At 41.8% G+C, this 15,703-nt stretch overlaps 1 protein-coding gene across 1 annotated transcript; it reads left to right on the top strand.

Annotated features, from left to right (window-relative positions):
- The first annotated feature begins 40 nt into the window (after nt 1-40).
- On the top strand, nt 41-12,127 carry pcsk1nl (proprotein convertase subtilisin/kexin type 1 inhibitor, like). The gene is made up of 5 exons (XM_038722694.1): nt 41-192; nt 10,608-10,863; nt 10,972-11,215; nt 11,389-11,502; nt 11,719-12,127. Exons 1-5 carry the CDS (start codon nt 139-141, stop codon nt 12,107-12,109), a joined length of 1,059 nt encoding a protein of 352 aa, XP_038578622.1. The 5' UTR covers nt 41-138; the 3' UTR covers nt 12,110-12,127.
- The last annotated feature ends 3,576 nt before the right edge of the window (nt 12,128-15,703 follow it).

Here is a 15,703-nt window from a genome sequence, read left to right as displayed (position 1 = left end):
ACTCCATACCTCTCGTCTCCTCGCCTGAGTCATCACTCCTCCCCCACCTCCCTCACTCCTCATCACTGTAGCACCTCCCTCCCTCCCCCTGTTGCCAGATGAGTGGTGTAGATAGTCAGTGTGTGTTCAGTCAGTAGCATGGCGTATCTCAGCCTCCTGCTGCTCAGCACCGCTCTGATCCACGCCGCTCAGGTAAGGACAAGTCCCACCGACGACACATGCAGAGAGAGAGAGAGAGAGGAAGTGTACATGTGTGTGTGTTGTATGTACTGATTTATGGTCATGATGCTGCGTCATGACGGTAACCTGATACTGATGCAGAATGATGTCGCTGCTGTTTATTCTTTATCACAGGACGTGTGGGTGTATGTTTGTTCTGATGTTTACCTGCTTTTATCACAGCTCTGGTTTCCATTTGACGTATTAGGTATTGATCAGGTTGATCAGTGCAGAGAGAAACAGAGAGTGGGGGATGTTCAGGTGTGAGTGTGTGTGTGCGACCGCAGGAACATTACGTCTCAGCTCCTGTCACCATAGCGACAGGAGACGGTAACCCACAGCAACAGGGCCTCATATTACACCAATTACAGTAGGTCTCCTGACGGCTGCTGTGTGTGCGTGTGTGTGCGTTTGTAATCTTGTTCATCTGTCTTTGTGAGGACCACTTTGCGTTTCAGACACGGTGAGGACATGTGGGGTCAAAAACAGCCGACAGCTCTGGTTTAGGGGTTGTACCAGAACAGGTTTACATGGTTTAATGTTCTAAAAACAACATATTTTTGTCATAATGCACATTTCACTTCTATTTGATCTTTGTTGGGAGCTGCACATGTGCAGTACCTTGTGTTGGTGACTACTAGCCTATCAGAAGCAGAGAAGGTTACAAAGAGACACAAATAGGTTACGGAAATGAAGGCTGTAATACAATCAAGCTGTTTTCAGGCAGTTCAGGAGCAGTGTTTTCTGTGGTAGATGGGAACTTCCTGTGGGGTGGATTTTGGGCTTTTTTACTTTGCAAACCTATTACATGCACAAAAATATAACACAATAAAGGAGAGAGAAAAGGTCAGAAAATGACCTCTTTAAACATAATTAACAATGACTGTGAAAGTTTAAGCAACTGTTGATTTCAGCTGCTGTAACACATAATTTTAGTCTGTGTGTTGAGGTCAAAGTTAGTATAACCTGGAGTCAGAAAGGACACACATGAAGGGATTAAAATCCAGGCTTTAATCATTGGAGAGCGATTATGTTTCTGATTAATACTGGTGCTGTCCTGCATCTTTCCTGAACCTGAGCTGTGAGGCATCGAACACAACCAGAGGAACAGACATTGTAGGAGAAACAGGTGAAACAACATTGTTAGTGAACATTTAGCAGATACATTTTACTGGTTCCTTCACCACAGATCCTGTCAGCACTCTGTGACCTTCTTCCTCTTCGTCCTTGCTCATCTTCCCCTTCTTATCTCTAAAGTTAAAGGAGTCTCTGGGGACTTGTTTCTAAGATAAATATATGTTGAACCATTTGTAGACACCATTGGTTTCTCTTCAGTATAAAAGGTGAGCGTCAGCTCACCTGTGTTTTGTACCTGAGACGTTGCCACTGTTAGAGTTAGTTGTATCTTGGGCGTCATTGTAGCTGGGAGAGCGCGACACGTTGAACTGGGTGAAGCGTTCCTTCAGATTCATGCCGTGTTGAAGGAAATGCTTCGTCATATTGGAGCTGCTTCCTCCCTCGCACCAAACCTCCTTTCTGCAGCTGTTGCATTCTGCTGTGTCGTTCTCTTTTTCAGTGAAGCTAAGCCATGGTCCAGGACTGCAAACAGAGAACATGTAATTCTTTGAGATCCTGCACTTTAGTTGTTGCTGCATAACGATGTGTTAAACTGGAGACTACTGAAAGCTGACACCAAATACCTGGTCAGACTTATTATGTTGGTGACTTTTTATTTATTTACTTTATTTTTGATCAGATAGCTTCTGATTTAAATCACAATTTCTTCAGTTTCAGACTGAAGATTTTTTTCTCGGTTCTTGTATGGCTGCTCGTTTTCAGACAACATTTGACAATTTTAGCTCAGTTTGTTCAATAAGGTATCGTATTGGCACTAGTATGGCAACATTTCTATCCATAGCCAGCTCTAATTTCTGCAGAAAATAAACTGAATCCTCAGAGTGAGGCTCTTCCTCTTTCTCATCATCACACAGAATCACAGATACAAACCTCGTCCTTCTGAACACTCAGCATCATTAATCTGTACTGGTGCAGTCTGTGAGATATTACAGTCATAAATCACACGCTGTCTGAGCGGCTGCTGTTTCTGTTGCTCTCTGACAAACACAAAAACACTTCAGCAGGAAATTAAAGCTGCGTTACTTTCCACCAGAGTGACCCTGAAACTCAAACATGTTCTCTTTAATATGATCACAGCACAGATGATAAGAAACATAATCAGTTTGCAGTTCAAAGTCTGGCGGTTAGATGTTGACTATAGGGCTGTATCATCTTATTCATCATCTTCATCATCATATTCTGTTTACATATAAAAAGCATACATTTTTATATTCTGGCTCTTCTGTTGCTATCATCTAGGTTAATCTAGAGAGTGAGTTTCTGTTTGATACATGTGTGGCTGAACGTGTTTTGTAAATTGTTTTCTCTTAAAGGTTCAGCAGGTAACTGAAGAACAAAATCCTTTCTTGGCAAATTTACTGAAATTGTCACTTTATCCTGATAGCAGTAACACGAGACAGATAATCTGGTTCCTCCGGCTGCTCATGATGCCACAATCCACTCACCACCCTCCTCACACGCTCTCAGTCAAGCTCCTTATCTTCAGTAAACACAACTTCTAAGAGACGTCCATCCCTCCTTTGCCAAAAACTGTATATGGTACAAAACACATCCACACAGAGCTTTGGGCACATTATGTGGGGCGACTGCCGATTCACCGTTCAGATTGTTGACTCACTGTTCAGACTGCTGAATAACCATTAACATTTACATTTACATCGTGCTGATGCTATTATCCAAAGCAACTTACAATGTTCAGACTGCTGATTAAACTGTTCAGACTGCTGATTAACTGTTCAGACTCTTCAAACTGTTCAGATTGCTGATTAACTTTTCAGACTGTTCAGACTGCTGACTCACTGTTTAGTCTGTTCAGACTGCTGATTAACTGTTCAGACTGTTCAGACTGCTGACTCACTGTTTAGTCTGTTCAGACTGCTGATTAACTGTTCAGACTGCTGATTAACTGTTCAGACTGTTCAAACTGTTCAGATTGCTGATTAACTGTTCAGACTGCTGATTAACTGTTCAGACTGTTCAAACTGTTCAGATTGCTGATTAACTTTTCAGACTGTTCAGACTGCTGACTCACTGTTTAGTCTGTTCAGACTGCTGATTAACTTTTCAGACTGTTCAGACTGCTGACTCACTGTTTAGTCTGTTCAGACTGCTGATTAACTGTTCAGACTGTTCAGACTGCTGACTCACTGTTTAGTCTGTTCAGACTGCTGATTAACTTTTCAGACTGTTCAGACTGTTCAGACTGCTGACTCACTGTTTAGTCTGTTCAGACTGCTGATTAACTGTTCAGACTGCTGATTAACTGTTCAGACTGCTGATTAACTGTTCAGACTGTTCAAACTGTTCAGATTGCTGATTAACTTTTCAGACTGTTCAGACTGCTGACTCACTGTTTAGTCTGTTCAGACTGCTGATTAACTGTTCAGACTGCTGATTAACTGTTCAGACTGTTCAGACTTCTGACTCACTGTTTAGTCTGTTCAGACTGCTGATTAACTTTTCAGACTGTTCAGACTGCTGACTCACTGTTTAGTCTGTTCAGACTGCTGATTAACTGTTCAGACTGTTCAGACTGCTGACTCACTGTTTAGTCTGTTCAGACTGCTGATTAACTTTTCAGACTGTTCAGACTGTTCAGACTGCTGACTCACTGTTTAGTCTGTTCAGACTGCTGATTAACTGTTCAGACTGCTGACTCACTGTTTAGACTGTTCAGACTGCTGACTCACTGTTAAGACTGTTCAGACTGCTGACTCACTGTTTAGACTGTTCAGACTGCTGACTTACTGTTAAGACAGTTCAGACTGCTGACTCACTGTTCAGACTACTGATTAACTGTTCACACTGCTCAGACTGTTTAGGCTGTTCAGACTGCTAATTAACTGTTCAGACCGATGATAAACTGCTCAGACTGTCCAGACTGCTGATTAACTGTTCAGACCGATGATTAACTTTTCAGACTGCTCAGACTGTTCAGACTGCTGACTCACTGTTCAGACTGCTGATTAACTGTTCAGACTGTTCAGACTGTTCATACTGTTCATACTGTTCAGACTGCTGATTAACTGTTCATACTGTTCAGACTGCTGATTAACTGTTCAGACTGCTGACTCACTGTTTAGACTGTTCAGACTTCTGATTAACTTTTCAGACTGCTGACTTACTGTTCAGACTGTTCAGACTGCTGATTAACTATTCAGACTGCTGACTTACTGCTAAGACTGTTCAGGCTGCTTATTAACTGTTCAGACTGCTCATTAACTGGTCAGACTGTTCAGACTGTAACAGGATTCACTTCTCTCTCTCAGGACGAATCAAATTACTGAAGACAGGGACAGAACAGCTCGTTTGCTGCCATGGAAACAACATGTCTCCCTGGACACTGACAGCCTAACACACACACACACACAAACTCAGGCTTAGTGTAACTGTATTAGCCGTAAGCTGCAGTCATCTTCAGCCGACACTGTCCTCAGGTTTTACACAAGATAACAATAAATAAAATTGAGGAACACGTCCTCGCTGCATCGCCTCCTGAAGTCAACAGATCAAATTCTAAATATTTTGGATGTGATTTAATTTGTAGTAGTGATGCTATTAATATCTGACATTTAGGGAGGACAATTTAGGGTGAAAAAAATTTTAATTTTTCTTCAATGTAAGATTTTAATCAGAAGATATTCATAGCAATCATTCCTCTCAATTCCATTTTTCTCAACTAGGTAGGATAAAGAAACCCACGTGCTATTACTGAAGTTAGGGTTGTTCCAAACGGGACTGCAGTGTGATGGTGCAGGAATGGTTTCCATGATTTCATGGGATTTCCACCAGGCTGTCAGAGTCGATTTTATTGTTAATGCTTTGAAACAAGGGTGGTGTTTGATGGACTTGCTAAGACATGGTAAGTCTGAAACAGAGTCACAAAGTGTTTTTTTAATATATATATCTATCCATGTGCTGTCCGACTGATTGTGATGCCTCCACTCAAGAACAAATTTGAGTTGGTTAGCCAAGAAGTAGTGGAAAAAGTGTGGGGCCCCTAAGCCTCCTTGGTGTTTAGGATTTTGTAGGGTTGCTCATTTGATTTCAGGTTTTTCGTTTTCCCAATAATATTTAGTGATGAACAGTGGGGTGAAGTTGAGCCGGACTATTTTTGACAGCTTGGGGGAAATCTTGATCCCTAAATATATCATGTGAACAGTGCATAGTGGTATAGGTGGTGTAAGGTCTTCTGAGCCCCAGCTGTTGATCCCTAGTGGGAGGATAGGTGGACTTGGTCCTGTTTATAGAGTAATTGGAAATTTTGGAGAATGATTCAATGAGCCTCATGGTTTCTTCTAATGACGAGGGAAGGTTTTGCAGATACAGCAAGATGTCATCTGCGTAGAGACTGATCTTATGATGTGTGCGTTCAGGCGAATGGCTGCTGCTAAAGACTCAATAAAGATGTTGAACAGAGGTGGGGAGAGTGTGAATCCTTGCCTGGTCCCCCTGAGTAGTGAGAAACTTTGTGTTATGTTTGGCTGTTAGTTAAGAAGGACAAGTGTAGAGTCGTAACCCAATTAATAAACGTTTACCTTATCAAAAGGTTTTTCTGCATCAAGGGAGACTCTGATGGGTTTTGTCTGAGCCGTTAAATAAGAGAGTTACGACTCTCCCCTTTACTTTTGTTGGAACTGTGGAATGCGGAAGTGACGTGCGTCATGGTGCAGCCATTCCTAACACTGAATAGTTCCAGCGCTGAACCCTGTTCATTTCAGTGTTTCTGAAGTACGCTGCCTGGTAAGTTGATGAAATTGCATTTTAACTCATTAGCTGTCCTCTCATGAATCTTGTCAATTGTGGTAGTTTATGTAGCTAACTTTAATCAAAGTTTATTGGAAAATGTTAACTGTTAGATTATAATTGCAGCTAGCTAACGTTAACGTGAGTAACCAGCTAACATTACCATACCAATATGTGAGTTTGCCGACATTTACCTCAAATGTAAAGTTATTAGTTAGTTAGCATACATAGTTTATCGTTGGTTATTAGATTTGTTGTAACCAATCTCCTCCTGGTTTTATCCTAAGTAAAACAGGCTTTGTTTCTAAAATAAAATCCTATTTTTAGTTTAAGCTTTTGTATCAATTTATCAATGTGTAATTAAAAAGAGAGCTGATCATCAATTAATATACCGAAATATTTGTACAATTGGACTCCTCAACATGTTTAATAAAAATTCTTGGAAGACTGTTTAGAGACTTCTTAGATTTTGAAAAAAGCATAATCTTAGTTTTCTCAACATTCAAAAGTAGCTTAAGTTGATACAGTTGTACCTGAACTATGTTAAAAGCAGATTGTAAATAAGAAAAAGCTTGATGTAAAGTAGCAGGCTTACAATAAATAATGGTATCATCAGCATAAAAATGGAAATGAGCCTGTGGGATGTCTTGACCAAAGTTATTAATATAAATAGTAAATAAAATTGGAACCAAGACTGATCCTTGCGGTACACCACATCAGTGTTGCTGATTTGAGATTGTCAAAATAAACAAACTGAGTTCTTACTGCCAAATAGTTGGTAAACCAGTCAACAGTATGGTCAGAAAAAACAATATTGCGTAGCTTTTCCAGTAAAATGCAATGGTCCTCCTCCTCCTGTGTGGTCTTGTGGGATATGGGACAGATGTTAGACTGTGATCTAACCTAAAGTCCTTCTATATTGGATGATTAGGACGGCCCATGTCGGTGGTGAAACATTGAACATTGTAAACACAAATTCCTTTTCTGGCCTGCATTCTGACCTCTTTTTCTCCCTGTAGGAAGTCAAAAGAGTTTCTTTGAAGACAGCACATTCAAAGAAAACTTACCTATCTTCCCTTGATGTAATATATATAATAAAATGTATTGTTGAATGCAATTGGTTGCCTTGTATATTTTGCACTGTGTACCAAACCTTCTTTCTTGACTTAAACAGTTTCTGGCATTCATTGATTGTTGTGCATGTTTATGTGAATGTGTCTTAACATAACATTAGACTGTCAGTAATTATGACAATAGAATTATGAGAAGAATATATACATATAGTAAATGTATTATACCTTATGGAAGCAGCCCTCCTTCCCTCCAAAATTTAATTTAAAGGGCTTTATTGGCATGAAGTTTTCAAGAACAGTGTTTCCAAAGCATCAAAAAACAATTTGTCAGAAGGCACAGTATACAGTAACATGAACATTAACGCAAGATGTGTCTGTGTGTAAGTTTATAAGGCATATCATCAGGTGTTTGATTAAACAATTAAACAAAACAGATGCTAATGATCATAAATTCAATATGTAGGTTGAAACAGAATGATTGAGTGAAACAGCCTAACTCAGTTTACAAGGTGAGGTTGGAGAAGACAGTTTACTGTCAGGGTCATACACCATGGCAAGAGTAAGCACAGCAGCCAGACACAAGGTAGAGCTACTGCATCAGCAAGGTCTCTCCCAGGCAGCAGGTGGTGTGGACTGATCAGTCAAAATGTGTTTGTGATCTGATGAATAGTTTAGGCTATGTTTGGGGAAGGATGAAAGGGTACATTAGCCATACTGAAACTGTTAACAGTAATGTTATGGATCGTATTTAGGAATGTAGTTAATTCACTCAGTGACCGTCTCGTTACATTTCAACAGACCACACTGTTAATGCTGTCTGTCCATCACTCCCAGGATAGAATACACTAACTAGAAGTGTAGTCAACATCGTAATCAATGCACATTATGCATTAATATTTACCCAAAATTGCTGCAAATTAAGTCGCTGCTGTAGATGTGTAACGTTACGTTATGGGAACAGCCCCTTTTCCTTCCAAAATTAAACACAAAAACTGATTTAATCTGTGTCTCCGCCACTCCCCAGAAATTATTATTATATGTATATAATGTAAGTATCAACTCAGTAATCAGTGTCCTATTTTGTTAATATTTACCGATAATTGCTGCAAATGTAGCTGCTGGTGTCCCAACTGGTTGAGTTGTTTGGAACTTTGGAGAGCTGAACACGTGGGCGTGTAGCGGTGGGATCAAAGCATGTCGTAACTCTCTTATTTTACGGCTCTGGTTTTTGTTTGCTGGAGAGAGGAATAATGCATGAAATTGAACAGTCTGTGTGTGTTATTGCATGGGTGTCTACCTTTAATAAAAGCAGTTTGATCTTGGTGGATTATGGAAGGAATCACAGTTTCAATCTGCGAGCTAGAGCCTTACTTATGATTTTTATGCCTGTGTTGAGTGAAATGGGACTTATCTTGTATTTCAGATGTCAGTTTGTGAAAAAGCGGTGCTAGGATGGCCAAAGTGTTTGTAAAACTCAGCAGGGAGACCATCAGGTCCTGGCACTTCATCGTTTGGCATGTGACGAAGGGCACTGTCGAGTTCTGTTGATGTTAACGGTGAATCAAGTGTTTTTGTTTGTTCATTGGTAAGATGTGGAAGGTTAATACTGTTCAGAAATGAAGGGATGCCTTCTTCTTTTCTGCCATTTTCTAAATACAGGTTTTGGATAACTGTGATCATTGTTTTTTCTTGATTTCGTTTAATTAGATTTTCCATTTGGGATTTGTATTTTCTTACATAATTTTGATTTTCTTCCGATGAGTTACTAGAGTTACTGTTATCCAATTCTTCAGTATTCTGTTCCAAAATGGCTTCTTGTTCCTTTTCTGTCTTTTTTTTTTTGGTCAAAAAAGTATATAATTTGTTCTCTTAGTACTGCCTTACCCATCTCCCAGGGAGCTGATGACTTTGGAGAATCATTTATTTCCAGGAAGGACAGCAAATCTCTTTTAATATAAATTCAGGGTCTTCTAGTAGGGATTTGTTAAACTGCCATCCAGTGTTGGGTTGGTGTTGGCCTTCACTATTCCATATTAGTGACACAGGAGCATGATCACTGATTTGAATGGGGTGAATAAGTGTGTCTGAGATAGCTGATGTTATTGAGTTGCTGATTAAGAAGTCAATTCATGAACCTGAGTTGTGATGCAGGGACCAGAATGAGTATTCTCTAGCAGTTGGGTGTTTAAATCGCCAAATATAACAGAGTCCAAACTCGCTCATATACATTTTTAGTGTTTCTGTGGCACGCCTGGTCCTTAGGTTGTTTGTCGATTGATGAATCAATAACTTTATTAAAGTCACCTCCAAGTATTATTGGGCAGGTGAGGATTTTGTAGAAGGAGGAGAACAATTTATGAAAAAAGGCTGGGTCGTCTTCGATTGGGCCATAAATATTTCCAATGGTTACTGGCTGACCATTGATAAAGATATTTATAATAACAAACCTTCCTTCACGATCTTTGATTGTGGTGTTATGGACAAATATATCTTTCTTTATTAGGATCATTACACCTCTTTGTTCCCTGATTTTCCTTGGACCTCTGTGTATTGGTTTGTAATGAGCAGAATAAATTTCAAATTGTTGTTGTTCTAATTCTAAACAGGATGCATCAGACTGGTGAGTTTCCTGCAGTAGGCATACATCTGCATCTAGTAATCTCAGATGATTCAGTACTTCTGTACATTTTTCCCCGTGTAAATGTGACACCTGAGATGAGATCGGGTTGTACAGCTACTTCATACACTAATGCCCTAACATACAAAGAACTTGCTTGTTCTCCCTGCTATCTCATGACGAGTAATTGCTCGGCTGAAAGATCTTGCTATCAGAAATGGGATTCTAACACACGGCTCCAGAGGAGACTGCAACCTAAACGCAGTGCCTTAGACCATTCGGCCATCGTGACTGTGTGAAAACTTAAATAATCGAATTGGTCAGGGAAAAAGTCTTGAAATAAGAACAACATGGTGAGATAAAGTCTGTGAATGTCCAGAATATGGCATTCACACATAGTTGAGTTGAATTTGGATAAAAATCAGGTTCTACCGAGATTTGAACTCGGATCACTGGATTCAAAGTCCAGAGTACTAAACATTACACCATGGAACCACTACAAAGAGACAGGAGAACAGACGTGGGAGAGCTGTCGGGTTTGGCTGTTCCTCACCCAGTTGAATTCCTCCCCAAGCTGTTTCTGTTTCAGGTAATGATTGTGTTTGAAACCTACATGTTGAATTGGTGATCATTAGCATCTGTTTGGTATAATTGTTTAATCAAACAGCTGATGATAAACCTACAAAATCCCTGAAGCGGTGCTTCAGGTCCTTTCTCTGGTGCTTTCTCTGGTTATAACAGGTAATCTGTCGTTCCTGCTCAGGTAGTGACCTTCTGTCTGACCTCTGACCTCTCTGTCTCTCGCTGTCTCTCAGACTCTACCTGCTGCTCGCGGCGGCGGGCGTGGCCGGGATGTCTCAGTGGGCGTAGTCACACGCCAGCGCAGAGATCTCCGTAACCTGTTGCCTTATGAGGAGCAGATGATGTCATATCCCGCCAGTCAGGGAGGAGGCGGGGTCAACAACCTTTACTACCAATCAGATGACTGGAGGGGGCGGGGCTTGGACCAGGCCCTGCAGCGATTGGTGGAGAGGGACCAGAGGCGGGAGCAAGAAGAGGAACATCGATCAGGTTAATCTTTTGACACACAACCAGCTCTGTCTGGCATTTTTCTACAGCATATTTTTCTCAGTATGTTGTTTGGATCAAAAGAAAATAACCGATAAAATGTGTCTGCAGCTTACCTGGCCGCTTTGCTCCGCCTACTGAACGAGGCAGAGAGTGCAGGATTGGTCGGACCGGGTGACGTGGAGGTGGTGGAGGAAGAGGAGGATGAGGAGGATGATCAGGCGCCACCAGGGGACTTTCAGGGCCCGGCCCCTCCAGACTACGATGAGACTGGGAGAGGGCTAAACATGGGGAGGCCCCCGGCTGCCTGGTGGGGCCTTCTGGAGCCTCAGCTGGCTCAGGCCCTGCTGGACAGGTGAACACCACTTCCTGATTCTAGTAACACAGATGTGGCTGGGGTTGGAGTTTAAGAACTTTTTATTGAATCTGTTCTCCGATCTCTTCATGTTCAGTAGAATATTAGTTATATTAGTCATCAAAGTTATCAGTAGTAAATAATAATAATAGTAACCTACCTGTGATTGTCAGAATGGAGCCTCAGGTGGCTCAGAATCTGCTGGAGAGAGCGAGACAGGAGAGACTTCAGCAGGCCGGACGAGCTTCATCAGGACTGAACAGAGTCGGCGACCAGGACGCTCTGAGGTGATCAAACATTCACACACAGACAGCATCCAGCTGCTAAATATTTATATTTTAACTCTGTCTTCTTACCTGTTTCTTTTTTACCTGTGTCTTGTTACCCGTATCTTATTATCTGTAACTTGTTAACTCTGTCGTGTTACCTGTGTTTTCTTACCTGTTTCTTCTTACCTGTATCTTGTTACCTGTATCTTGTTACCTGTATCTTCTCGTCCTCAGACGTCTGGTTGCCAGGGTGCTGTCCAGCATCGGCCCTAACAACGCCCAGATAATCTCCGGTCGCCGAGCGAGGAGGGACGTGTCTGACACCGCAGGTGAACCCGTTAGCTCCGCCCACAGGAGAAACCGCCGCTCCCTCGATGACATGGCTCCCCCGTCACCTAGCGTTGACCCCCCACTGCTCAGGGTGAAGAGGCTGGAGGAGGAGGAAGAGGAGGAGGAGCTCCGCCCCCCTGCTGCCGGGCTGCAGAGGATGAAACGCATCGATACCATGGCAACCGCCGCCATGGAAGAACTGAATAATGGGGGTCGTAGGCGTCGGAGGAGAGCCGTCCTAAACTACGACCCCCAAATGCTGATTGATCAGATTGTGGAGTACATGAGGGAGTAAGAGGAGAGGAGAGGAGAGGAGAGGAGAGGAAAGGGGAGGAGGAAAACAGGAGAGGAGATTAGAGGAGAGGAGAGGAGGGGAGAGGAGAGGAGAGGAAAGGGGAGAAGGAGGAGAGGAGGCGATGAGGAGGAGAGAAGGAGAGGAGCAGAGGAAAGGAGAGGAAAACAGGAGAGGAGATTAGAGGAGAGGAGGGGAGAAGGAGGACAGGAGGCGAGGAGGAGGAGAGTAGGAGAGGAGGAGAGGAAAGGAGTGGAAAACAGGAGAGGACATTAGAGGAGAGAAGAGGAAAGGGGAGGAGGAGAGAAGGATGAGAGGAGGAGGGGAGAAGAAGAGGATACAGATGGAGGAGGAGAGGAGGAGAAGGTGTATTTTGTCATTGTCTTTTAGGATTTTTATTTCCTGTGTTTCTTTGTTTGTGCTGCTTCTTGGTGAAAAAGTATCTGATCAGTTGTTTGTTGCTAAAATCAGAAGAAATGATGGAGGAGTGAAGTGGGCGGAGCTTTAGTTCACAAAATCCTTTTCAATTACTTTATGTTTCCTGAAAAGTTTCCTGGAAAAACAGCACAACTAACTAATAACCCAAACTCTGTCTCTATTTGACCTGTAATTGGGACCAAATTATATCGTTCTTGCAGGAAACATTCTCAGTTTGTTCAGTGGAGTGGCTTTAAACACTACAATACCCACAATCCTCCGCAGTCGTTTGCAAAGTCCAAAAATAATCACTTCAAATTCCTGAATTTATCGATCAGTTCTTCACAGATCAACCTTTAACTTTACCCAGCATCAGCTGCCCAGCAACAGAGTCAGAAGCTCTCTGATTGGTTGTTTCTGACAGCAATGGTTTCTGGGACTTGTAGTTGACCCTGCCCGCTCTGCTCCTCTATGGAAAGGTCATATTTTTAAAAACCTTCACACTGACTCCATGTTCCCTCCTTCAGTGTGAAGCTGGACAGGTTGTGGATGGACAGTGAAGGTAACCGTGGCTACGGCTCGTCAGCGCTGTGATTGGTTCGTTTCCTGTCGTGTTCATGTACTTCAGCTTGTGTGCAGCAGCTCTGTCAGTGTGATCACTCGTCTGTCAGCGGTAAAACTAAAGAGTTTTATTTATCTCACACTCTGAATTAAAGTCAGTATCCACCTCAAACGTCTGTTTTCTTCTGTCTCATGAAATATTTCACACGTTTTAAATCTTTCCCTGATGAACATTTTCCAAAGGATGTGAACTTTACAGGAGTTAATGTAAAGGGTTGAATATCGCACCTCATGATCATCATCATGTGATGTGACTCAAGCAGGAACCTCCAGGTCTGAAAAGTGAAGCTCCTTAAAGCTGCATTCTCTGTAGCAGCCAGCAGGGGGCGACTCCAGCGGCTGCAGGAAGAAGTGTGATTGTATAGAAGTCTGTGAGAAAATGTTTCTACTTGTCAGCTGATTTATTCCCTCAGTAAACACTTTCCTGATGAGTTTATGGTCTCAGTCGCTAGTTTCAAGTCTTCTTCAACACAGCATGATGTTCATTTAGTAAATTATGGTCCCATTTAGAGGAACAGAGACCAGGAAGCAGGGGAGGCTTTAGGGCAGGGCTACAAGCTGACAAGTTGCTACCATGGCAACCTGTCAATCAGGATAGAGGCGACTCGTATCCGCTGCTCTGTGTACATTTAACCAGCGCCGCTGAAAAAACTTATCAGCCGTCAGCTGGTCATTTTTCAGATGGTACGTTATGTTCTACGCTTTTTTTTGTCGCTAGCTAAAATTAGCATCCCAGCTAATATCACAGTTAATGTGACTTACAGATGCACCTTGCTAACCAAGTTAGCTAGCTCCACCCTCTCGTCCAAATATGGTCACGTCTGGTTCCAAAAAAACAAGATGGCGACGGTCAAACTAACAAACTCAAGGCATCAAATTGGTAGTCCACAAACCAACGGGGGGACGTCACGCCGACTACGCCAACTTCTTTTATACTGGAAATGAGGAGCGAATAAGTTGAAGCCATTAACGGCCCGAACGACTTAATGGACCTTCATGTGAGATTACTTCTTTCAACTGCTGTTTCAAAGGTCATGATTGAATTATGAACATCAAAAATATGATGTTTCAGAACTTCTGGTGATTTAAAAATGACATTTGAAACAGCTGCTCTGTAAAGCAGGACTCACCTGGTCAGGTAACTGAAGCTTATTGGGAAATATAATTTAACAGGTAACTAACAAGTAACATCTTCTTCAGGTTACTTCACTTAGTTGGTAACATCAGCTAACCTGTAAACGTCACTTATGCAAGTAACTTTACCTGGTCAAGTACCTTTATCATCATCATCACTAAAACAGGTAACCTCACCTGACCAGGCAGCAAACTTAGAGCAGTGTTTAAACACATTCCTTTGGACCAGGACTCACCTGGTCAGGTAACAACATCAGATAATAGTTAACGGGATAAAAAGATAAGTTGTCTCTCGCCGTTGACTGACGGACATATTTTTCCCGAAATAAGGTCCCATGGGCCGAAAGCAGAAGCGAGTGACTTAGGCTCTCTATGACATTAAAAACAAATGGGTTCCATTTAGGTGAGCTAATCTCAGGGTCCTGGTGTTCTGCATGTTGGCTCATGCTCGAGGCTCACTGGGACACTGGATCGAACTGAGCACATTGTTCACAAAATGAGTTAAATCTGTGACAACTAAAAATATGTGCCATGAAAACGGTCTATGGTGAACATCATGAAACGAATGAACAAGGAGAAACTTCATAGCCAGGAGAGGAGTCCAACATGATTTTTATTTTCATGTGTAGTTCATCATACATGGGATAATACAACATATGAATCCAAACATAGAAAGGTACAGGTCATTAGTAAATGTGCACATTTTTCCAGAACCTCTCAGACACACAATTAAACCTGTGCAGTGCCAGAAAACATGGTAGGAGGCATCAGGTGTATTTTATGTACAGTGTAAACACATTTTAAATTGAACCAATCCCATTGAAACATCTATGCCCAGTGAGGTGAACTATCCTGTAATGTATGAGCTGCATTTTGGTTGGTTTTTTTTTTTGTTTTTTTACCAGAATTCAGCTTTGGCAGTTGGTTTTGTCTGGCTGGGATCAAATTCAACATATTTTGGATGTGATTTCATTTGTAGAAGTGATTATTATTATTTATCTGACGTTTAGGGAGGAAAATTTAGATTGATGGCCAAAATGTTTACTTTTTCACCCTGCTGAAAAAACAGCTTAAACCAGCTTAAGATGGTTGCTGGTTTTAGCTGGTTTTGAGCTGGTTATGCTGGTTTATTGGATTGGTAAAGCTGGTAACAAGCTGGTGCAGCTGGTTCCTTACTGAACTGGTTACTTAGCTGGGCCATGGTTCAGGCTGGTCTGCCAGCTGGGTCAAGCTGGTGTAACTGGTAGGCCAGCTTGGCCAAGCAGGTTAAGTTCACTGAAGCACTCAAATAAAATTTCAATATTAAACTGGCAACTGTGTATAGAAAAGTAGAACAACCTGAGGTTTTGAATAGATGTATAATATTTACAAAAACCTATATGCCAACATCTGGTTCTTCAGTTGCTACATATTACTGGTGTATTA

This window comes from Micropterus salmoides, unplaced genomic scaffold (genome assembly GCF_014851395.1).
Source record: "Micropterus salmoides isolate LMB-PRFRI ecotype aquatic unplaced genomic scaffold, ASM1485139v1 Ms_hic_scaffold_16, whole genome shotgun sequence".
NCBI lineage: Eukaryota > Metazoa > Chordata > Actinopteri > Centrarchiformes > Centrarchidae > Micropterus > Micropterus salmoides.
The sequence above is the reverse complement of the archived record's forward strand: the minus strand, read 5'-3'. Positions and strand labels throughout refer to the sequence as shown.